At 42.7% G+C, this 24,303-nt stretch overlaps 1 protein-coding gene across 3 annotated transcripts in view; it reads right to left on the bottom strand.

Annotated features, from left to right (window-relative positions):
- The window catches only part of NMT2 (N-myristoyltransferase 2), a 78,579-nt gene extending 54,976 nt beyond the window's left edge, over positions 1-23,603 (bottom strand). Inside the window, exons 1-2 of one of the 3 annotated variants that reach the window (XM_070431946.1) lie at positions 23,400-23,603; positions 22,385-22,446 (exon numbers count right to left, since the gene is read on the bottom strand). In XM_070431946.1, the coding sequence (XP_070288047.1) occupies positions 22,385-22,446; positions 23,400-23,509 (172 nt within the window). In that variant the 5' untranslated portion in view covers positions 23,510-23,603. The remainder of the gene's footprint in view (positions 1-22,384; positions 22,447-23,399) is intronic. The other 2 variants (XM_070431937.1, XM_070431940.1) reach the window with 2 other exon arrangements.
- Between the last annotated feature and the right edge of the window lie 700 nt (positions 23,604-24,303).

Genomic DNA, 24,303 nt, shown 5'->3' with positions numbered 1-24,303 from the left:
ACTAGCCAGGAGGCTGGGTCTGCCTTGAGTTTCACACCTTTATTGTCTCTGCTATGAGTTGTACCCCCTTTTCCCACAGCTCTGGTCCTTCAGTTGTTCACTTCCAATACTCGGGGTTGGCGGGGGCATGTGCACAGTTCCTCTGGTGTGTGACTCCCTGTGAGGGTCCAGAGCCCTCTGGCTTGCAATTCACTGCGCGGCCCCAGAACCCAACGGAAGATGGTGCTCTAGGTCCCTCTGGCAGCACACTTGCAGCATGGTCCTATAACCTGTGGCTGGGTGCGACAGGTCACACTGGCAGCTCTGTCCTGGGGCCAGGGATGAAGCGTACACCTGACAGCCACTCTGTCCTGTGCCAGGGGTGGAGCACATGCCTGCCAACGGTCTGTCCTGGGCCAGGGGTGGAACATGCACCTCTAATGAACTTGTAAACAATAAATAAACAGTTTTCCTAAATTCTGTGAATTTAAATTAATCAAACCTGAGGATCTGGTCAGTCAGAAGCACAAGTGAAAAACCTAGACTTGCAATTGTCATCTGAATTAGGGAGGAGGCAGTCATTCAGGACTGAGCCCTCAACCTCTGGGATCTAAAGCTGTCTCCAAGTAAAGAGTGTCAGAATTGAGTTGAACTGTGAGACACCAGCTGGTATAGGAAAACCCCCCTCACATCTGGTGTCAGAAGTGCTGTGGGTGTGACAACAGAGAAACACAGGACGAGAAATGGGGTTTTCCTACTCACATGCGTGGTAAACATCATTATTGCTCACCAGTATTTTTCCTGCAAGCAGTTGGAAGTATGTCACATATGCTTTCAAACCCTTGAAATGAGGCACTGGTGGACAGTTTGTTTAACCAATGGAAGAGGAGTAGACGAAACAGGTGCTCCTTCTTGTGAAAGCCTGGAGAGCCATTAGACTTGTCTCTCTGCTGAATTTCCCTTCCAGCCAAGTTCTGCACAACCTTGTCAAGATAATGGCATCAGGAGGTGATGGTGCCTGCTTTAGCCCATGCCTGTGAGTCCTGCCAAGGAGGCAGGGGCTCCAGCCTGCACGAACGCAGTGTAGGTGGGAGACAAACTTTTCCTAACTTATGCAATGGAATTGTAGTGTTGTTTTTACCACATCGTAAGTTGGAGTAGCCTTACCAATACAAAGTGCTGGCCTCATCACTCAATATCTGGGTCATAAAGGGGATTTTCTTTCTGTCAGTTATTAATTATTAAAAGCATAACCTTTTTAAATTTAAAATGGATAATTTTCTTCCTCTACAATGTCAAAATATGAAAGGTATGTTCAATAGTGAGAAAAAATATTTAAGAGACAAGCATTTGAGCTACACCTTCATATTTCCCTGTTCCAAATCCTAGAATAGAAAGTAGCACTCATTTTTGGAGATAGATTGGCACCCTGGTGGTCTAAAATTAGCAATGCATTCCCACCCCAAAATGGGAAGTTTATTTTCCTCAGTAGAATCAAATCTGTATATTGTGGTGTTTATATTTAAAATTATCTGGTAGCTAAGGACTCCCATAAATATCTGACTAGATTTCAGGTTTTCCTCCATCAATGTTTCCATGGCTGACACCTTTTAAACTAGTGAACTTGCTGTATTGTGAATATGTGATTTATGTATGCACTGGGGGGGGAGGGGTCGAGTACAAAAGAAAACTATATTTGTATCCCTAAGGTTTCTAATGCTTCCATGCCCAACACAAGTAGATTTTTATAACAAAGGCTTGTTGAATAAATGAGTGAATAATTCTGGCTCTTGAGCTGGCTCCAGCTACATATTGTCAGGTGGTAAAATACCTTAGAAAGCTACAGTTCTCCCCACCTGGATGGTAAAGTCTATCGCAGACATAGTCATTGAGCATCTACTATATGCTCAGCATTGCACCAGGGGGATGGTAGTAATTGAAGTCATCCAGGACATGGCTGTAGCTTCACAACCCAGAGAATTATCCCTCTCCTGCCTCAGTCCTTTAGTTGCTGTTGGCTATGGCTTTTTTAGACACCACTAGCATCCCAGGATCTCACAGCTTTTCTGTCCAATACACCCAGTTTAAAGTATCTCAAAATTTCCCAGAAGCTTTCACCCAGAGGGATACAGGCTGAGAACTTAGGACTGATATGGATGCTTATCCGACTGGATGGAAATATCTCCACCAATGAAAAATCCAGGAATGTTTGTCCTGCGTGTGAATCCATTTTTTTCTAAAACAGATAAATTAGACTCATGGAAACTGGTGATGATATAGTCATCAAAGATAAAAATACATTATTTCACCAAAAATTTCTTAAATGTGTTTATATCACTTATTCTATAACTTATAAGACACTTGTGCAAAGAAGTTTTCCGCTAGGTTACATTTTGGTAGTTAATTGGGAGTAAACACCAACTGTTTTGTTAAAATTGTACTACCTTATTTTGGTGTGATGGAGAAGCTATAATCCTTTTTGTTAACTCTAGTTTGTCAAGATTTTAGTTTTTCCTCTCAAATATAAATTGGTAGGGACCAACAGAAATTGCACTAAATTAGCCATCCCTTCCTCCAAACTCCCAGATGTATCTGATAGTATCTATACAGTGATGAGAAGCAGAGCTGCCCTATCCTTGAATAAGAGCTACTTTCTATTCCCCAGAAGCCTGAAGAAGAATAGAACTGCAGAATGAGAGCTGATAGGTGCACCAACTCACACTCATCAGAGTAACTATACTCAAAACAGGTAATGACCTTTTTTGTTGGTGAAGATGTAAAGAGATCATACCCTGCTGGTGGGGATATAAAATGGTGTAAGAGCTAAATAAATAAATAAAGTAAAATAAAATAAAATGGTGCAAGAGCTTTGGAAAAGCAGTCTGGCAGTTCCTCAACATGTTAAAAAAAAACTAGTTACCATATGACCCAGCAATTCCACAACCAGGAATATATACCCAAGAGAAATGAACGTATGTCCACACAGAAATCTGTACATGCATATTCACAGTAGCATTATTCTAATAGCCCAAAAGTGGAAACAACCCAAATGTCCATCAACTGGTGAATAAAGAAAGAAAATATGGTACATCCATACAATAGAATATTACTCAGCAATAAAAATAAAGTACTGTCCTAGCCGGTTTAATTCAGTGGTTAGAGCATCGGCCTGCAGACTGAAGGGTTGAGGGTTCAATTTCAGTCAAGGGCAAGTACCTTGATTGCAGGCTTGATGATCCCCGGCCCCAGTAGGGGCATGTGTGGGAGGCAACCAATCAATATGTCTTTCTTTCTGTGTCTCCCCATCCCTTTCACCCTCTCTAAAAAAAAAAAAAAGAAAATCAATGGGAAAAATATCCTTGGGTACAGAATAAAACAAAAAACAACAAAAAAAATGAAGTACTGCCCTAACCAGTTTGGCTCAGTTGATGGAGCATCGGCCTGCGGACTCAAGGGTCCCGGGTTCGATTCTGGTCAAGGGCATGTACCTTGGTTGCGGGCACATCCCCAGTGGGGAGTGTGCAGGAGGCAGCTGATCCATGTTTCTAACTCTCTATCCCTCTCCCTTCCTCTCTGTAAAAAATCAATAAAATATATTTTAAAAAAATAAAATGAAGTACTGACACATGTGATAGCATGGATGAACTTTGAAAACATGCTAAATTAAAGAAGCCAGTCACAATGGACACACAGTATATTATTCCATTTATATAAAAATTCCAGAACAGATAAATCTAGAGATAGAAAATAGATTAATGGTTGTTCATGGCTGGGACAATGAGGGGGGTTGGAAGGTGTCAGCTAAGGGATGTGGGGTTTCTTTTGGAGATGATAAAAATGTCCTAAAGTTGATTGTGGTGTTGGTTGTACAACTCACTGAATATATTAAACTAGAGGCCCAGTGCATGAAATATGTGAATGTGGGGGGGGGAGGGGGAGGGCCCTCAGCCCAGCTTGTACCCTCTCCAATCTGGTACCCCTCGGACATCCCTCTCACAATCCAGGACTGCTGGCTCCCAACCACTAGCCTGCCTGCCTGCCTGATTGCCCCAACCGCTTCTGCCTGCCAGCCCGATCACCCCTAACCACTCCCCTGCCAGTCTGATCAACACCTAACTGCTCCCCTGCCGGCCTGGTCGCCCCCAACTGCCCTCCCCTGCAGACCTGGTTGACCCCAATTGTCCTCCCCTGCTGGCCTGGTCACCCCTAACTGCCCTCCCCTGCTGACCTAATCGCCCACAACTACCCTCCCCTGCTGGCCATCTTGTGGTGGCCATCTAGTGACCACATGGGGGTGGCCATCTTGTGCAAGGGTATGATGGTCAATTTGTATATTACCTCTTTATTATATAGGATACTAATGGATTGTACATTTTAAATGGGTGAATTGTAGGGTATGTAAATTATATCTCAACAAAGCTGTTAAAAAATTGGGAAGTGAAATTCCTGTCCCTGGGGGTGGTTATGATGTTGCTAAGACTTCAGGAAAATACCTACTTGATAAGATTCTTCTCGGAAATCCTGCAAAGAAAAACTGACTCAGAACCCCAGTACTTAAGGTTGATTACTGCATCACAGAAGTTTAGCCATGGATATTATGCAGCCCTTTTATAGATTTCTCTCGGATCTTTAAAAACAAAAGTTCCATTTCCCACTTCCCCAAGAATTCATATGAATGATCCACAATGAAAACCTCTCAATTTTGCTGTCCCAGGAAGGACAACAGATACTTTGATCTATGTCTAGAGAGAATCTTTGGCATATTCAAATTCCAAGTGTAAACCAATAAATTCCTTCTTAACCACGCAGATGTCAAATTTTTAATAAGCACATCCAGCAAATCCCTTGAAAGAAGTAGTCAAGGATCCTACAGAGATAGCTTACTGGAATGAACAAAGGAACACATTTTATAGTAAAGTGTAAACATGTTACATTGCTCCAGAAGAAATAAGACAGAGACTGCTAGCTGCCCTCCAAAATCCACCTCACCCTCTCTCCTTGAGCTCATAGCAAGATATTTCCCAGCTCCCTGAAATGAGGTATGGCTATGCGAGTGAGTTCTGGGCAGTGGGAAAGGAGTGGAAGTGGTATCTGCCTCTTCACTGGCCCAGAGACCCTCTTGGGCGTGCTCCTCCATGCTCCTCCTTTTCCTGTGCTGACTGGTTGCAGGTGTAGGATGAGACACTAGGCTAGCCTCTGACTGACAGAACAAAGGGAAGTCCCTTGGCCATCCAACTGAATTCCTTGTCCTGTGAATAAGAAGAAAACCTCGACTGTGTAAACCTCCAATTACACGTTAGGGTCTACTTGTTATAGCCGATTAGTCTATAACTAATACATTAATTGTTTTTAATCCTTACCCAAAGATATTTTTGCCATTGATTTTTAGAGAGAGTAGAAGGGAGGAATGAGTGGGAAAAGAGAAAGAGAGAAACATCGATGTGAGAGAGAGACATTGATTGGCTGCCTCCTGCATGTGTCCCAACTAGGACTGGGGATCAAACCTGAAACCAAGGTCCATGCCCTTGACTGGGAATCGCACCTGAGACCCTTTGGTCCTCAGGTCAATGCTCTAACCACTGAGCAAAAGAGGCCAGGGCACTAATACATTAATTTTAAGGATCACATCAAAGGAGCTCAATTTATGGCATGTGAATCTCAAAGATAAGAAACAATTTTGGATTTCACAGGATTCCAGCAGGAAGATCAATGAGCTCCCCCACCACAAGAACCATTAGTAGTTTGATATTATAACTATTTTACAATTTTCCCCCTTGATTTCCAATTTCCTGCATAGAAAATGGTGGGATTATAGTTGATTTCAATCTTCATTGTATTTTAAAGCATGTTCTAAATTTTCTATAATAATCACAACCCCTCTAATTGCAACTAAAATATTAAAAATACAAGAGTCCAAGAAGAGATAAATAGATCAGCGAAACAGAACAGATTTCCTATATGGAGAAAAATTTAATTATTTTGCTACTTCTCACAAATGACAAAAACAAATTCCAAACGAGTTATAAACCCAAACTCGGAAAACAAAACCTTAAAACTTTAGCTGGCTCCGTTAATATTTATCCAGTGCCTAGAACAATGTCTGGCCTCTAGTAGATGCTGAAGTAAATATCTATTGAATGGGTAACTGAAAGAGTAAGACAATAACTTCATTATGTCAGTGAAGGAAAGAATTCCTTAAACAAGGACCCAGAAGTACAAACCATAAGCTAAAGGAGGATAACCTGACCATATCAAAGTTAAACATTTTGTAGCAAAGTGATTATAAACCAAATTTTAAAATGACAAAATGAGGCAACATGTTAAAGTTTTAATAGTCAGAATATATAAAAAGCTCTTTGCCCTTCACATTTTACCTCCACTACAGTGGAAAGAGGAACATGATATCCTGACCAAGATTGTAGGCATTAGCTAGAGTCTGACCACCTGGTTTTGAATCCTGGCTCCACTACTTCCGAGCTGTGTGACTTAGAGCATATTACTTAACCTTTCTGGGCCTCTGTTTCCATATCTGTAAAAAGATGAAGTTTTCAATAAATAGTGTTATAAAAATTGTGAGGATAAAATTTTTTTTTTTTAACTTTAGAAAAAATGTTTTTATTGATTTTAGAGATGGAAAGGAAGGAAGAGGGAGAGAGAGAGAGAAACATCAATGATAGAGAAGCATTGATCAGCTGCCTCCTGCCCACCCCTTACTGGGGATCAAACCCGCAACCCAGGTATGTACCCTGGCCAGGAATTGAACTGGACACCTCTGCATGCAAAGGACAGGATAACATTCAACCAACTGCGCCACACCAGCCAGGGCCAAACCTGTAGAGAACTTTTATAAAAATTTTGTTTGAGCCAAACAGAGGATATATCTGGAAGCAAAATCTCAACAGACTGAGAAAAATTCTTCGAGGATAAAATTAATTAGTATTAATTAATTAGTATTAATAGTATTAATACTAATTAATTAATTAGTATTAATTAATTAGTATTAATAGTTGGCACACAGAAATCACTGAGATATTATTATGAATAATCTGCTTTACTTTCCTTCATATTGCTAGCAAAAAATGTATTATTTATTCATTTGTCTTCTCTAACTAGAACAGCATTGTCCATTGTATTCTCAGCACCTAAAATAGGTTCTGACATATAAAAGGTCCTCACTAGATATTTGCTGGATGAATGAGAAATCAATGTAAAAATCAATTAGAAGAAAACAAAAGACTGACAGAAGAATGTGCTGAGAATACGAATAAGCAACTCACAAAAGAGGAAGCCCTAACAGCCAATAAACTTACGAACAGATGCTCAACCTCACCAGCAGTAAGGAAAAGGAAACAATCTCGGATTCTACTTTTTATCCACTGATTTGCCAAACATTTTGAAGTCTAATACCATTGGGAAAATGTGAGAAAAGGGAACATTCATATACTGCTGGTGAAATGCAAACTCATGTAACCACTTTGGAGAACAATCTGGCATTGCCACCATCACCATCATCACTGTCAGCCCAGCAGCTAACATTTAACACACTTACTATTGTCAGGCACTGTTCTAAGCACCTTACAGACTACAATCTTGCAAATTGTCACAACTTTGTGGGGTAAGTCTTTTATTATTATTATTATTATTATTTCCATTTTATAGAGGAGGAAACTGAAATGTAGAGAGATTAAGTAACTTATAGAAGTCACATGGCTAATAATGGCAGAAGCCAGGATGTGAATCCAGCCAGCCTGGTTTCCAAATCCATGTAATTGCTACACTATACTCTTGATTATGTATTTCTACTGGCTGAACACTGTTTTAGGTATTTATTGGCAATCTTTAGGTCTTCTCTTGTAAACTGTTTAGGATCTTTGAAGACTTTTTATTAGCCTATGTTGTATTAACTTGCAGCAGATCTTTAGCCTAGCCCTGGCCAGTGTAGTTCAGTTGGTTGGGTGTCATCCCATGCACCAAAGGGTTGCTGATTAGATTCCCCGTCAGGGCACATGCCCAGATTGTGGGCTCGATCCCCGGGTGGGTGTGTGCAGGAGGCAGCCAATTGATATTGTGCTCGCACATTGATGCTTCTCTCCCTTCCCTCTTTCTCTAAAAACCAATAAACTATTGTTTAAAAAAGATTTAAAACAGCAGAGGTAACTCAAAGGTACACCACAGAAAAGAATTCCCACACATACAGCTGTGGGGATTTGGCCAAGGCACAGTCAATTTCTCCCATGTACCGGCCATAAGCCTGTCCTCATGCTGGGTCAGGGGCACCCATCTTACACAAGTTGATCATGTAGTCACCCAATTCAATAATGGATTCTACCTGCAGTTTAGGTTCTTAAAGAAATTATGAGTGAGTTTGTTTCTGTCACTGGCTCATCTTTGCAATTCCAGTAATGACTTCTTCAACCTTCTTCTCCCCAACGTAATGCACAACCCAGAGTAAGAAGCAAAGCTGCCAGCTGCCAGCATCTGGCTTTAGTGCGGCCTGACCTAAAGTAAGATTTTAACTGTTCTGTAGGTTGGGTAGCTTCATCCCTTTCTCAGCATGTCCCTTCTCCTTCTGGGATTGATACAGAAAACATTTGTCAGAGTATCTTCGAAGCCACATCATCTCTGATCAAAGTAGAAAGTCCTAGAGAAGCCCTTGGAAGGCTCAGAGCTCAAAGATGCCCTAAAGTTTATGGCCAGTGAGGGGTGGAACCTGATAATGACCTTTATCATTATAAAGATCAACAAGGCCCTGACCGGTATGGCTCAGTGGATAGAGCGTCGGCCTGCGGACTGAAGGGTCCCAGGTTCGATCCCGGTTAAGGGCATGTACCTTGGTTGCCGGCACATCCCCAGTAGGGGGTGTGCAGGAGGCAGCTGATCGATGTTTCTAACTCTCTATCCCTCTCCCTTCCTCTCTGTAAAAAAATCAATAAAATATATTAAAAAAAAAAAAAGATCAACAAGGAGGCAGGCGCAGCTACTGAGGCTGAAGCCTTGGGCAGAGGTCATGCCAACAACTTCAATATTTACATGGATGTCAGGAGCAGAGGGTGGCTGCCTCAGTGCAGCGGCTGAACCAGAAGCCCTTGATTCAATGCAGGCCTGGCTGGAGTAGAACCTGGACTCCATTGGCTGGCTTCTGAGCTACACTTTAACTAATCCCCTGAGCTGTTTGACCTTAGACAACCTGCAAAGACAGGTCTTCACTTAGCTGTTTCCAAGTTTTCAATTCTTTCCACTCTGACCATAATCTAAATACGGGAAATGTTATATCTCATTAGACTTCTCCTTCCATGATTATTACATTACCAACAAACAAATCTGATGCACCCTAAAAGCCCAATTCTAATGAGTTAATGTTAAATCATAATAAAATTTTATCAAGACTCATTGGCCAGAAACTAATCTAGTGTGAAGTTTAGTTTGTGAAGACCTGTCTTTGCAGATTGTCCAAGATCAAAACAAAGGAGGACATATTTTAAATGCCAGAGATTTGTTATGAATCTTTAAAATCAGCATATATAATTGAAAGACTAAATACGAATTGCTCAGCTATTTAACAAACAAATTTCTTAAAGGCTTACTTATTTGCCTCTTCAGTAAAACTGCTTCCTAAATATGAAATGATGAACAAAACAATTAGAAAAATCAATTAAAAAATAAAAGCTTGAGGGAACTGGCAGAATATATCCTTCATGATAGTCCAAATTAGTAAAAAAATTACCCTATTTCCTACAGCCTTTAATCACTCATGCTCACAAATGTTTTTCTAAATTCCTTGCATATCTAATTTTCATTTCATCGATTGGGAGGCAACCAATCAATGTGTCTCCTTCACCCCTCCCTCCCTCCCTCCTCCTCCCTCTTTTGTATATCCCAATGCTGATCATGGACCTAGTCAATTCTTTCATTAAAGGTATGTCCCATATTTAAATTAAAATCCTTGTAGTTACAGAATGTAGCAATAAACAAAAAATGCTCCCCCACCCCCCAAAAAAATCTTGTGAAGGATTAAGGGGCAAGCTATGAATGGTATGGAAGGAAAAATGCCATCTCAGGCAGTTACATTTTTGAGGAGGAACAGTGAGGCTGCGATAGCAATAAGATAATGGTCAGTTCCTAACTCGGAACAGATCCACAGCATATGCAGGCTAAGGGATTCCAGAGACAGATGGCTCAGAAGTAGAGAATAACAAAAATAGAGAAAACAGGATAGTGCAATTGAGAAGGGCTGAGGGATAAGGCTGTAACATGTGACCAAGAACAAAGGTCAGAAGATAAAAAACAGGATTTCAATGGGCAAAGTAAAGGGTCACAGGCAAAGGTGAGGCTGTGCAGAGGGCACTTTTCAACGGCAATCTCAAAGGTGAACCTGGAGTTCTCCAAAATAAAAGGATAGACCCACCAAATCCAGAAGGGAGTTAAAGGTCATCGTCTGCTTTGGGATGGTAAAGAGACAAGGACAGAAACATACCAGAACTCAGAGAAATGGGCTGATGATCCCTACAAGGGATAGCTTAAAGTTGGGACAAACCAAGAGAGAAGGCAGGACTGGGATCTCTCTTGCCAACATTTATCTTTTCCCTCTTACCCCTGGGCTGTAACAGCAGAAAATTAATCCAAGAAGATCAATGGGGCATGATGGGCACCTGAGGCACAAGGTGTATGGTCCACCCATGGGCTTGTGTACTGACAGTTCAACCCAGTTTCTTCCCAGACTCTGTTATCCCTAAGGATAGGGATCGGGCCCAGGACAAAGTATGTACTTATTAAATCATAAGACTTTGAGAGACAAACTCTTCAATTCACTAATGAAGACATGTATAAAGAGAGGTTAAGTGACTATTCTAAAATCAAAGTGAAGGTTAGTGGCAGACGTTCCTGCCTCCAGCCTTACTACTCATTTCAACATATCACACTGACTCCCTAAAACTTGTTAGCTGGAAAAGATTTTAAAATATTAAGAAATAGGCCCTGGCCGGTTGTGCTCAGTGGTTAGAGCTTCCAACCTCAGATCGAAGGTCTTGGGTTCAATTCCCAGTCAAGGACACATACTTTGGTTGCAGGTTCAATCCCAGGCCGCAATCAGGGTGCATGTGGGAGGCAACCAATGGGTGTCTCTCTCCCATGTCTTTCTCTCTTTCTCTCTCTCTCTCTCTCTCTTCCTCTTTCCCTTCTCCTTCCACTCTCTAAAACTCAGTGGAAAAAATCCTGGGGTGAGGATTAAAAATAAATAAAATATTAAGAGATATTCTGAAATTTAAAAAGAAATATTCTGAAGAAGTGATACACATTCAAGGATATTAATTTCAGCACTGTTTTATTAGCACAAAGGATTGGAAGTAACCTCATGATGTATTAACAGGGGCAGATTAAAAATAATGGTACAACTATTCAACAATATGACATGCAGCTTTAAAAAATGAGATCTGTCTATATGGTTCAATATATAGATAATGACTTCCAATATACACTGTTAAGTGAAAAACTGAAGAGCAGCAATGGAACATTGAATGCACGTGCAAGCACAACTGTGCATGCACACGTGACCCTGGGTATGTAGAGAACACCACCAGAAGACAAGCCAAAAACTGGCACGAGTAGCTGCTTATGGGAGAGAATGAGACTTACTTTATACTGGATACCCTTTTGTGCCTTTTGAATTTTGTACCATATGCTCATACTACCTATTCAAAAATAATTTAAAAATTAAGGTGTCGATAAAGCCAAAGCTAATATACAGATGTAATATTATTTAGCATACAGGTCAGGCTGTGAGTAGTAGAGTCCCAAAATAATAGCAACATCTGACACAGGAGCTCAATTTTAATTGTTTCATGGAAAAGTCTCAGCTTCCCTCATGGGGGATTCTGCAAAAAGAAGATGAGCGAGGCTCTCTCTACCTTGCTCTTGGCCATCCCAAGGATGTTGCTGGGCTCACTGGGTCCACAGTGACTTCCCACTGCATGCACACTCTAGTCCAGTGGTTCTCAACCTTCCTAATGCTGCGACCCTTTAATACAGTTCCTCATGTTGTAACCCAACCATAAAATTATTTTCGTTGCTATTTCATAACTGTAATTTTGCTACTGTTATAAATTGTAATGTAAATATTTGAAATGCAGGATGTATTTAGGCGACCCCTGTGAAAGGGTCATTCAACCCTCAAAGAGGTTGTAACCCACAGGTTGAGAACCACTGCTCTAGCCAATGGGAGAGAGGAGAAAGACACTCCGTGTTCCAGGGAAAAAAGGGGTTGCTTTGGAGAAGGGGCCCAACAATAGCTGCCTAAGCAAATGATGATACTCTCTATAGAGCCACAGATGGACTGGCGAGCAACTTCACATGATCAGAAAAGGGCTTTGAAATGTCTTGGGAAATTGCTCAAGGTATACCGAATACAAACAGGAACTTCTAAGACAATAGGAATGGTATATCTGCAATTTTGTAAATATGTGAAAAGGAAAACGTACATATGAATAGACCATGGCATTGTCTTTTTTCCTTGAGGATACAGTCTAACACTCTACATTAAAAATGATGTGCTTCTGCAAAAAGATTAAAAAAAAAAAAAAACTTCAGTTGGGAAAACAAAACAAAATTCATTCTCTGGTTCTTTCTTCATTTTCCACAAAATGTTAATAAATTCCCAGAGGGTAGTGAAACACAAGTATTACCCCCACCCCACCCCATCATAAAAAAAAGAGAGAGAGCCCTAACTGGTTTGGCTCAGTGGATAGAGCATCGGCCTGTGGACTGAAAGGTCCCAGGTTCAATTCCGGTCAAGGGCATGTACCTTGGTTGCGGGCACATCCCCAGTGAGGGGTGTACAGAAGGCAGCTGACCGATTTTTCTCTCTCATTGATGTTTCTAACTCTCTATCCCTCTCCCTTCCTCTCTGTAAAAAAGCAATAAAATATTTTTAAAAAGAGAGAGAGAGAAGAAACTATGAGAAATTATCATATTAAATGAATCACCACCTTTATCTCGGAAAGTACTACATGAATTTGAACACTGAGTGAACACAGCTGTGGGAATAAAGGAGCCCATATTTCCCTGATGTTTGTGTATGAAGCCAGTAACAGAGCCAAATGTGCTAACAAAACAGAAACTCTAAAATTAAATCCCGAGTCAGTAAGGGACCCCCAATGGGTGCCCTGCATTTTCTTCTGCAGCTAGGAGAGCATGATAGGCCACTAACTTATAGGGATTCAAAAGCACTCAACAATACTGTAATAACTATGTATGGTACTAGCTGTGTACTTAAAATATTGGGGGGAATCACTTTGTAAATTATATAATTGTCTAACCACCATGGTGTACACCTGAAACTAATACAAAATAATACTGAATGTCAACTGTAATTGAAAAATAAAATTTAAAAAAGAAAAGCATTACCCTCCCATCTCTAGTGCTAAACAGGCTGGGCATGAGAGCTGGGTACCTGCTTGCTGCACAGGTTTCCTCTAGAAGCGCTGTCACCCAGAGATGCTCAATACCACATTCCCCCGCCCATTTGCTTCTTCCAGGAAACTGACACTGTAGAGGCCTACATGATTGCAGTGCTGGGGGAAGGGGACACCAGGAAAACGATGCTGATATGTATGAGGCTACACTTGGGCAGCTACTGAACCTGATCCAAAAGGGAGATGAGATACCCGGGAAAGAAAAAGAAAAGAGATCTCACTGCAAATTGTATTGATGCTATAATTAAAAGCAGTCCTTTAGGAGACCCGAAGAGACACTCAAAACGGTTCTCTAATCAAACTGCAATATTTTTAAAAACAAGTATATACAAAGCAGGAAGCGCAAACCAGGAGTTCATAAAATTAGCTATTATTTTCATTTATTCATTTATTTTAAATTCATTGACATTAGGGTACCCATTACATTGATGAATTTTGCTTCAGAAGCACTTAAGTTGGCAATCTAGGACTTATGGGGAGATAACCTTGAAACATTATCAAACAAATTACTCTATTTTACTTATTTATGGTCTATGAGACCATGTAGTTTATTACAACGGCAAATTTTTACAGTCAGTGAAAGGCCCATGATCTAAGCTTTAATCTGAGATGTAATCTGCATAAATTATTTAAACTTGAATAAGCCTCAGTCTCCCCATCTGTTATAATCCTATATAATAAAAAGCTAATATGCAAATTGTCCCCTTGTCTGGGAGTTCGACCAGGAGGTTGACCGGGGGCGGGGCCGGCCGGCCAGCCAACCACCTGCGGCCCCTCCTCCCAGCCGGCCCTGTGCATTGGGCCTCTAGTTACTCAATAAGAAAAACTGTATATACAAAGTAGGAAGCGCAATCCAGGAGTTCATAAAATTAGCTATTATTTTACCATGCTGAGCCCTATACAACATAGGATATATACAACCAAAAACTCTACAGTCCAAGTAATTTCAATTAGAAAAAGGAAATCCTTCATATATTCCTAATGCACCCAGAGAGAAATTTTTTAAAATTAGAAATCAATTTGTCAACAGGGACAAAGAACCCCTGGAATACATTCAACAAATCTTTATTAAGTCACCAATGTGTGCAAAATACAAGATGCTGCAAAGATGGGAGACTGCAATGTACCAGCTACTGCAAAGAGAGGAGTCTCCGTGCCCACAGTCTACCTGTAAGTAGACAGGCAGACAAACACTCATGTTCTGAGATGCCAGCCTTGTTTACTTTCTCCTTTTGTGATAACTACTTTGACTACAGACCTCACTACAGGTGTGGCCTAAGTGGCCTTGTTGTACTACATGATAATCCCCTCCCTCCACCCGCCCTCTACCACAGCTGACTGGACCATGCCTTGCTGTCCAGAAACCAATGAGATCCTTTCTGCAGAATGTGAACCAAGGAACAGTCTTCAGGCAATCAGTAGCTAACAGAAGAAGGCTAGAGAGATAGGTAGACCCTGAATTTGCGAACTGCTGGTCCCAATTCTAAGTGTAATACAGCTCTACCATACTTTATTTTGAGGTAAACTGCTTTTATTTCAAATAAAACATTCTTGCCCTGGTTGGTGTGACTCAGTGGTTCAAGAGTCGGCCCGAGCACCAAAGGGTCTAGGGTTCGATTCTTGGTCAAGGACATGTACCTGGGTCTCTCTCACATCAATGTTTCTCTCTTCTCCCCTTTCTTCCTCTCTCTCTCTCTGAAAATCAATGGAGAAAAAAATCCTCGAGTGAGGATTAACCCCCCAAAATATAAAAAATAAAATAAAACCTTCTTTAATTTGAGTCCATTTGTAGATGATGTTACACACACATTAAATAACAGTCACAAAAAACTCTGTTGCCCACTTACCAGCCATGTGACCCTGGACAAATCACTTATTTCTATGAGGCACAGATTTTTTTGCAGTAAGACAATGATCTGCCTTAGAAGATGACTGGGGAGATGGGGGCAGGGGGATGTGACTGGTGGAAAGGTGCTACGTGAAGGATACATTCAGTAAAGGCAAGAGGACCTTGGGTTATAATGACCATGGAAGTTTTCATAAAAGAAAGGACAGTGGAGCTGGACCCTGAATTTGGAAAAGAAGTGGAGAAGAATTTCTCACAGCCAATCTCAACAATGCACAGAAGTAACAACGTACTGCGCAGGGAATCACTTCAAGTTTGTTTTTTTGTTTGTTTTTGAGAAAAGGGCAGAGGAGCTAGACCTTGAATTTTGGACAATTAAGAGACTGCTCTCAGAGGGAGAGAGGACTTCCCAGAACACTGCAGGAAGAGATGGCCCACAGGGGGCAGTAATACGTTCCCTTCGGTGGACGATGATGTCTGACGTTGAATTTGAAGTTGTTTTCTGCCTATGCTATAATCAAACCTTCCTTCTCACTTACAAAACCATCAGTAAGTGATATGCACAAGCAAGTGGCTTATATTAGTAATTCTTGGAGTGGGGTAGGAATGAAAGAGCGCTAACTGTATTTAGACAGGATAATGTCTAAGGAGAAATACTAAAAGGGCCCAAAACATGGAGCTAGTGATGGGGGAGCTGGCAGTAGCATGGATGTGCCAGAGGACCAAGAAAACCTCAGTCCCCAAGAAATCCCCACCAACATGTATGACTCCGGGCCGTTTTGTTTACTTACTAAGGAAAAGAGCGATCCTAGAAGGTAAAAGGATGTGGAAACCCTTGGGTTATAGAAAGAGAGAAAAATCCTAGGCACTTCTAGACTAAACACAAATCAAAACAAAGAAAAGGAATAAGGTTTCCTATATAAGAGAAGCAGATCGGCAGAGAAACAACATCTGTGACACTAAAGGCTAGAATAGAACAATGTTTATGGAGATTGAAGGAAAATTATTATTACAGAACTAGAGGCCCAGTGCATGAATTTTGGACAATTAAGGGAGAGCTCATCAGACAACGTCAGACATCATCGTCCACCAAAGGGAATGTATTACTGCCCCCTGTGGGCCATCTCTTCCTGCAGTGTTCTGGGAAGTCCTCTCTCCCTCTGAGAGCAGTCTCTTAATTGTCCAAAATTCAAGGTCTGAAAATTTGTGCACTCGGGGAGGTCACTCAGCCTGGCCTGCACCCTCTCACAACCCAGGACCCCTCGGATAGGGTCCCTAGGCCTGGCCTGAGAACAGGGCCTATGGGGGCTTCCCCTCCCCCGGCTGCAGGCAGCTGGCCCCACCCCCGCAGCTGCCACTGCTTGCCATCTGTGCCGTGCTGCTCCCCCCCTCCCCTGCCACCGGTGGCCTCCCTCTGCAGGCGACAGGCTGGGCTGCGATAGCTTGGCTGGCCTGGGCCTCCCTCTATTTTTGCTGGGGGGCAGGGCCAGCCGTAAGGGGGCCATCTGCCTACCTGATCACCCCTAACTGCTAGCCTGCCTACCTGATCACCCCTAACCACTTGATTGCCTACCTGATCACCCCTAACCACTTGACTGTCTACCTGATCACCCCTAACTGCTTGCTGGGGGGCGAGGCCAGCCCTGCAAGGGGCCATCTGTCTACCTGATCACCCCTAACTGCTGGCCTGCCTACCTGATTGCCCCTAACCACTTGCTTGGGTGCAAAGCCAGCCCAGCAAGGGGCCATCTGCCTATCTGATCTCCCCTAATGGCTGGCCTGCTGACCTGATCACCCCTAACTTATGGTCTGCCTACCTGATCATCCCTAACCACTCTGCCTGCCTGCCTGATTGCCCCTAACTGCTTGCTTGGGGGCAGGGCCAGCCCAGCGAGGGGTCATCTGCCTACCTGATCTCCCTTAACCACTGGCCTGCCTACTTGATCGCCCCTAACCACTTACCTGCCTACCTGATCACCCCTAACTGCTGGTCTGCCTACCTGATCACCCATAACCACTCTGCCTGCCTGCCTGATTGCCCCTAACTGCTTGCTTGGGGGCGGGGCCAGCCCACAAGGGGCCATGGTGGTCTGGCCTCTGGTCGTTTCGGTCATGACGCCTCTGGCCTTTTATTATATAGGATTACACCATGTAATTTGTGAGAGCAAAAGAAAAGCATCTTCAAACATACAAGAATTAAGAAAATAAATCATCTGCACATTCTAATAAAAAAAATGAGAAAAAGTCCTCAAAAAATAAGGGTGTGGTTTACAAAGAATAGAGGTAAGCAATAAAAATAGTAAAGCTGCCCTGGCCTGTTTGGCTCAGAGGGTAGTGCAACCCTCAGCTTGCAGACTGAAGGGTCCCAGATTCAACTCTGGTCAGGGCACGGACCTTGTTTGCAGGCTCCTCCCCAGCCCCAGCCCTGGTCGGGGCTCGTGCAGGAGGCAACCAATCAATGTGTTTCTCTCACATCAATGTTTCTCTCTGTCTTTCCCCTCTCTTCCATTCTCTTTAAAAAGCAATGGAGAAAACATCATGAGGATTAAAACAAAAAGCTGTCAGGAAAAGTGTAAGATGTTTTGATACTATGGATATGACTATAACTGTTATGAAAAAAGGTTTCATGAGTATAAGGCAGCCGTGGGCAAACTACGGCCCGTGGGCCGGATCCGGCCCGTTTGAAATGAATAAAACTAAAAAAAAAAAGACCGTACCCTTTTATGTAATGATGTTTACTTTGAATTTATATTAGTTCACACAAACACTCCATCCATGCTTTTGTTCCGGCCCTCCGGTCCAGTTTAAGAACCCATTGTGGCCCTCGAGTCAAAAAGTTTGCCCACCCCTGGTATAAGGGCAAAAATAAAAGAAGCCACATGGAATTAAAATCCCAGATTATTTCAACAAAACCTAGGAAAAGTAAAGAAAGGGAAAGTCAAAACATTCTGCACATTTTTTTCTTGTTCAGTAAAATATTTTGGAGAATGGTTAATTTTTTACATTGCTAGAGAATTACAGATAAGTCATGCCTGTTCAAAATTTAAAGATAATTCCCTGAAGAACAAAAGTAGGCTATAGAGCTTCTAAATTACCAAAGGAAAAAAAAAAGAATGAAAATCTGACATATTCTGCAAAAGACAAGAAAAGAATAAAGAAGTATTCTGAGTACCACAAAAGCTTATAAAATTCAAAGATAGGATATGATGTGAGCTGTCCAATATGCGAGCCACTGACCACACTGGGTTATTTAAATTAAATAAAACTAAAAATTCAGTTTAGTGACCTGAAATTCGTGGCTAGTGACCTCTGCTTTGGATATTTCCATCAACATAGAAAGTTCTACCAGAGAACACTAATAGTCAATGAAAAATACAAGGTAACAAATGAGTATATGTAAAATATGATTTTACTTATGTTAACTATATACTTTATATGTGTATTAAAATGTGAGTTGATTAAACTGTGAATAGTAGTAATAAGATACCAGGGCTTTCACTATACACTTTATTGTTTGAAATTTTTTTTTTAATTTTTTTATTGATTAAGTTATTACATATGTGTCCTTATCCCCACATTACCCCTCCACCCCACCCCCCCACTCATGCCCTCACACCCCCCCCCCCCCCCCCGTTGTCTGTGTCCATTGGTTAGGCCTTTATGCTTGCATATAAGTCCTATTGCTTGAATTTTTAATGAGCATATTTTACTCTTATAATGAGTAAAGGCCATTAACATATTTCAGATGGAATAACAACATACCAATCAACCAACCTCTTTCTTGAACTTACTACAGAATTTGGCTCCAATCTCTGAGTTAACCAGTGACTCCTTTATATATATATATATATTGCGTATACTTGTGTTAATGAACAATTTCAAGACGGCACAGTACGTATTCTATACTTAGAAAGTTTCTACAGCTTAGCCAAGCTCTGGGAAGGATTTGTTCTGGGCTCAAAGGTGGTATCACCATTTCACATGCAAGTCTGAGCAGCCATTTGATAACTTCAAACTATATAGTTCTTGACTTGGGGAGGTTCCTTGTACAAAGACTGTTAACACACCTTTCCATTTAGATTTATACAACTGATAACAGATCAAGTTCAGAAAGGGCAGCTTTAAATTTTCTCTTAAATTTTCCATCATAAAGAGAAAAACAGAAAAATTGATTGAGAGTTGCAGTTATTTTTTAAATCGTCACCCAAAGAATGAGGATATTTTTTTCAGATTTTTAGAGTGGAAGGGAGGTGCAAGGGGAGAGAGAGAGGAAGAAGACAGAGAGAAAGAGGAGAGATAGGTCGATCTGAGAGAGACACATCACAGTGATTGATCGCCTCCTGCAAGCGCCCACAGAGTGGGGGGAGGAGGCCTGCACCGGGTGGAACCTACCACCCTCTGGTGTGCAGGCTGACAGTCTAACCACTGATCCCTGCGGGCCAGGGTGCAGTTATTTTTGCATCGTCCCACTGATTTCACAGTTGACAAAGGAGAAGGGTCCCACAATCAATATCAACAGAGAAAGTCAGAAGTAACAAAATACTGCACAGAAAAAAAGTTCTTTTTTCTTCTTCTAAATTAGGGGTGAAAGAAGAGAGATTATATTCTTTATTAAAAGAATTCCAAAGTTTTAATCTTTGCCAAATACCACATGTTTAATTTTTCTAAGGGGGGAAAAAAACATTTGAAAGGTCTGGGAATAGCCCTCAAATATTAAAAAATCTTTTATATGTCCCGGGAATAATTTAGTCATTTATCTGCCAACAAAGGCATATTCATATGTGCTTATTTTGTTTCCTATATAAATATTCTTGGCACGTGCTCCTGTTCTACCATCGTGAATATTGAGGGAGAAGCTCTGTGCATGGAAAGAAGATGAAAAACATCAATGTTTCTGGAAATGTACATTCTGAAAGTCAGTACTGGTAAAGCAAGAAGAGAGTTTTGGTTTTGTTGCCAACTTAAATGCTAATTTTTATTTGGGGCCAACAGTGTGACCCTGTCTCAACACTGGACAATAAGTATGTTTAATGTGGGATGGTAGGCTGAATAAGAGATAATGACCACGGTCCAATGTATTTGACAAATGGAGAAAATGCGTATCAATGGTGCAAGGACAAGAAAATAGTTGAAGTTAATTTTTACCTATAGAAAGTCCTTGCTAAGGAAGTAACAGTATTTTAAACAAGATTACCTTAGAACTTTTAATTTGCTTTAAAGTTTTCAAGTTCCCTCATGACCTTTTCAAAGACCTACTTACTTCCCCTAGTTGTAAATTATTTGTTAAAGCAAGTTACTTAAAGAATCTTTCCAGGTACCCTGCTGTTAGTCTAGTTGTAATTGTTGCATATTATTTGAAAATAATAAAACTACTATTCTTCAGCTATAGATAGTCTATTTAAAACGAACAATCCCTCCCCTTCCCCATGATTTTTAGAATTTCGTGGAATTTTTATAGTGATATGCCACTTTTGTACTTGGATGGGCCAAAAAACTAAACAAAGAACACATTTTCCATGAAAAGTAAGATATAAAAAGAATGAGATGCAGGTATATTATAATACACAAGCCATTGCTTTTAATTGAACATAAATCATATTTCATTCCTGAACTTCCACCATTACCCACAAAATGAAATAATCTTTTTAGTTCATAAAGAAAATCCTATGAAAATGAAAGGAAAAGCACATCCAGTAATATGTATATTGGGAACAAAATCTAATGTGATAATTTCTGTTTTATCTGACACTCTAGTTTTAACTTAATGTGTCTGAAACAACTAATAAATACATTATATTCAATTGTGGGGGTAAATTAATCGTTTCAGGCCACAAGAGTACTAATTAGTAAATTACCACTTTGTGTACTGACCTATACCTAGAGGTAACAAAATCTCTTTATTTGTCATTCAATTTACATTGGTGGAGAATAAAGAAGCCAAGAATAGAAAAAGAGAGTCTCAAATTTTTACATTTACAAACGTGAGCTACTTTTAAAAAAAAATCTAAGTTTCTATTGAGCCATATCATCAATGCACAAGCCAAAAAAAAAAAAAAACCAACAAAAAACCACATAATTACTCCCCCAAATTTGGCAAATATTATCTAACTTTAAATTTTAAAAAACAGCCCAACAAGTACAGCAACTTGGATTTTTATTAATCTCCTTATAATCTTAATAAACTATAAACCCATGAAATCAATCTCTACCACTAGGAGCTATGTTATCTGCTCTGGGTTAAAACATTTCAGTCCACTGGGCGTTCCTAAATTCTGGGTAAGCGTGTTAACATATATTTAATGTGCGAATATACAAAACTAAACACTGAAGAGGGCATGGAGATGACTTTGGGTGCTAACTTGGGAATGTCACGGAGCCTACAGCAAGGCTGCTAGGGACAGGCCCCAATCAACAGGCACAGAGATGAATAATTCTTTGTACTGCGGATATTTTTGACTGTTGTAATAAGCAAAGAGGTATTAACCAAACTTTCAAAGAACAAGAACAATAAGCAGAAATTACAGGGGAGAAGGAAAAGTCCTAGGTTTACTCCAGAAAGATAATGGACAGGCGCTGAAGTTTTGGGGTAATCTACCACATATGCATCTGGGCCCATTTCTGGCCATTTCAAAAACATGTCTACACTTAGACAGCTATCATAGGCAAATTTCTATCACTGTGTAAACAAAACTCAGTCTTAGATTTCTGTAGAATTTCCTTTCCTCTTCTAAAAAAGCATTCTAGACTTGAATTATAGCATACTAGTAGGGTCCTTGCAGCTGCCACTGAAGTATTCACTGCAAATATAATAAGAAAAGCAACTCGAAAATGGTATATACAGCTAGTCAGCTTTTCTTTTTGATCTCTTTTAATATTTTATAACACATTAAAGCTCAGTGAAAGTTCCTGTCTTAAATAAATCTTCAAGCAGACGTTAAATAGAATGCAAATGCTTTACACTTTAAAGCACCGATCATTTAAAGAATCCTCTGCATGAACTGAATAAATAAGCCATCTGTGACTAAGGGCTCCCTTACCATGGTTTTAAGCTGACCCACTTCTTCATCAGTCACCACAGTTTGCAAAATCTTACTTATCAGGGGCTGCATGAAGTGTTCTGTGCCTGCGCATAGTTTGAATCCAATGGGGGAAAGGCTAGTCACTGCAAACACCACCTTTAAGGACGCCAGTCTTTATTTAAAATGACCCCCCGCCGCTAAAAAGAGAACTTCAATACCACCCTTAACCGGAAGCAATCTTTTCTCCGACGGAGAGCAAATCCAGTCCTCGGGGGAGAAAAGGGACCCTGTGAAAAGGCAGGCGAAACCCGACCAGGTGTGAAAACGCACTGTGCGTTTGGCCTTGAGGATCGAAAGCTGTCCCTACAAGCTGGGTCTGGTGAGGGCTGCGGGACCTGACCCCTAGACCGACATGCAATCAGGGGGTAGCCCTGCTCTGGAGAGCTAGGCAGACAGGGTCTGCGGACCCGCTCGGCGCCGCAACCCTGCGCGTCGCCAGGGGCGCCAAGGCCGAGACCCCAGGGGCGCCCCCTGCCCGGCGGGGCGCGAGGCGAGAGGCACAGGGGAAACGCAACTTTCTGCAGACCCCGCCGGGGAAGCGGGGGCAAATCTACACCACTCGCTGGCCAGCAGCTCAGCTCCTCTTTCATTTCTGGCGGTGGCGGCAGCTGGAGGAGGGGTGGGAGGGTCTGGAGGGACTTCGGGAGAGGATACGGAACCGGGAGAGAAGGACGACTCCCCCCACCAACCGGACCACCATAACGGGAAGGGGGCCGCGCCTCCCTCGGTCCCATCGAGACACACACGGGGCGGGCCGGCGGCGGGAATGCGCGAGGGCCGGTGGGCCGCGTGGCAGGTGACAGCGGCGTCGCCGGTCGCCGGTCCCCGCACCGGGCCCCGGCCTCCCCGCCCACCAAGGGGCCTCGCTTCCCCCGCGCCACTGCGCCGCCGGCCGCGCGACCCGCCCTCACCACGGTCTTGGGCCGGGCGCACCCACGCGGGGACCCCCGCCCCCTCGGAGCGGCGGAGGGCGCCACTCGCGTCCCAAGACCCGCGTCCGAGCGGAGCCCGAGGCTCCCGTGCGCCTACCCTTTGGCGTGCTCGGTCTCCTCCTCATTGTCCCCGTCTATGCCGCAAGTGTCCTGGTCGTCCAGCTCCAGGCTCTGCTGGCTGGCTGCAGACTCGCTGTCCTCCGCCATCGCGGCAGCGCGGGCTGCGGAGGCGGCGCCAGGGGCCGCGAGCGCGGGGGCCAGCGCGGCGGCCACGGCGGCGCGAGCAGCTCCCTCTAGTGCCGCCCGCCGTCCGCTCAGAGCCCGAGCCCCGGCGCGCGCGCGCCCGCCCCGCCCCGCCCCGCCCGGCCTGGGCCCGCCCACCGCGCGCAGCTCCCCGCCGACACGGGGCGGGGGTGGGGGAGATCCGCGGGCTGTGGGATGTGAATCCGAGGCGGGCCGCCAGGGGCGAGCCCTGGAACCCAAGCCAGTCCCGCGCCTCAGCCCCGCGTCTGTCTTTGAATGCCGCAGCCTGCAGATGTCAAATCCTGCGCGTCTTCATTTTTGGACCACAGGCCACGCGATGTTACATCGCTACATGTTGGCGAGCGCTTTGAACCACGGCAGAGATTTCTGACTCAGGAGCAGGCGTGCCAAGAGATTTCCAGAAGCCTTCCCCGCACCACCCACCATGTACACTTAAAAATTCCATATATCTATAGCTAAATTTCCAATACAGTAGCAAATCATAGTCAAAACAGGGCTTCCAGCCTTTCCACCTGTTCCAATCTGGCTCGAAACCCTTAAACTCTTGACAGAAAAACTCTGGAGCGGCCCCTGTTTTCGCTGGACGCAGACAGTTGGCTCAGACCACAACAACCCTCTTGGGGGGAAAATGGGGATGTTGTCCACGACGATGGGGAGTTATGTAGGGGATTGGGCAGTTTCAAGCAGACCACTGGGGCTTCCCCAAGTGAAGGTCATGACCTAGACCTCCAAGCAAA

The sequence above is a fragment of the Myotis yumanensis genome, unplaced genomic scaffold (genome assembly GCF_028538775.1).
Source record: "Myotis yumanensis isolate MYYU_CA2020_CCGP unplaced genomic scaffold, mMyoYum1.0.hap1 SCAF_1, whole genome shotgun sequence".
NCBI lineage: Eukaryota > Metazoa > Chordata > Mammalia > Chiroptera > Vespertilionidae > Myotis > Myotis yumanensis.
This window is presented reverse-complemented; position numbering and strand designations above follow the sequence as displayed.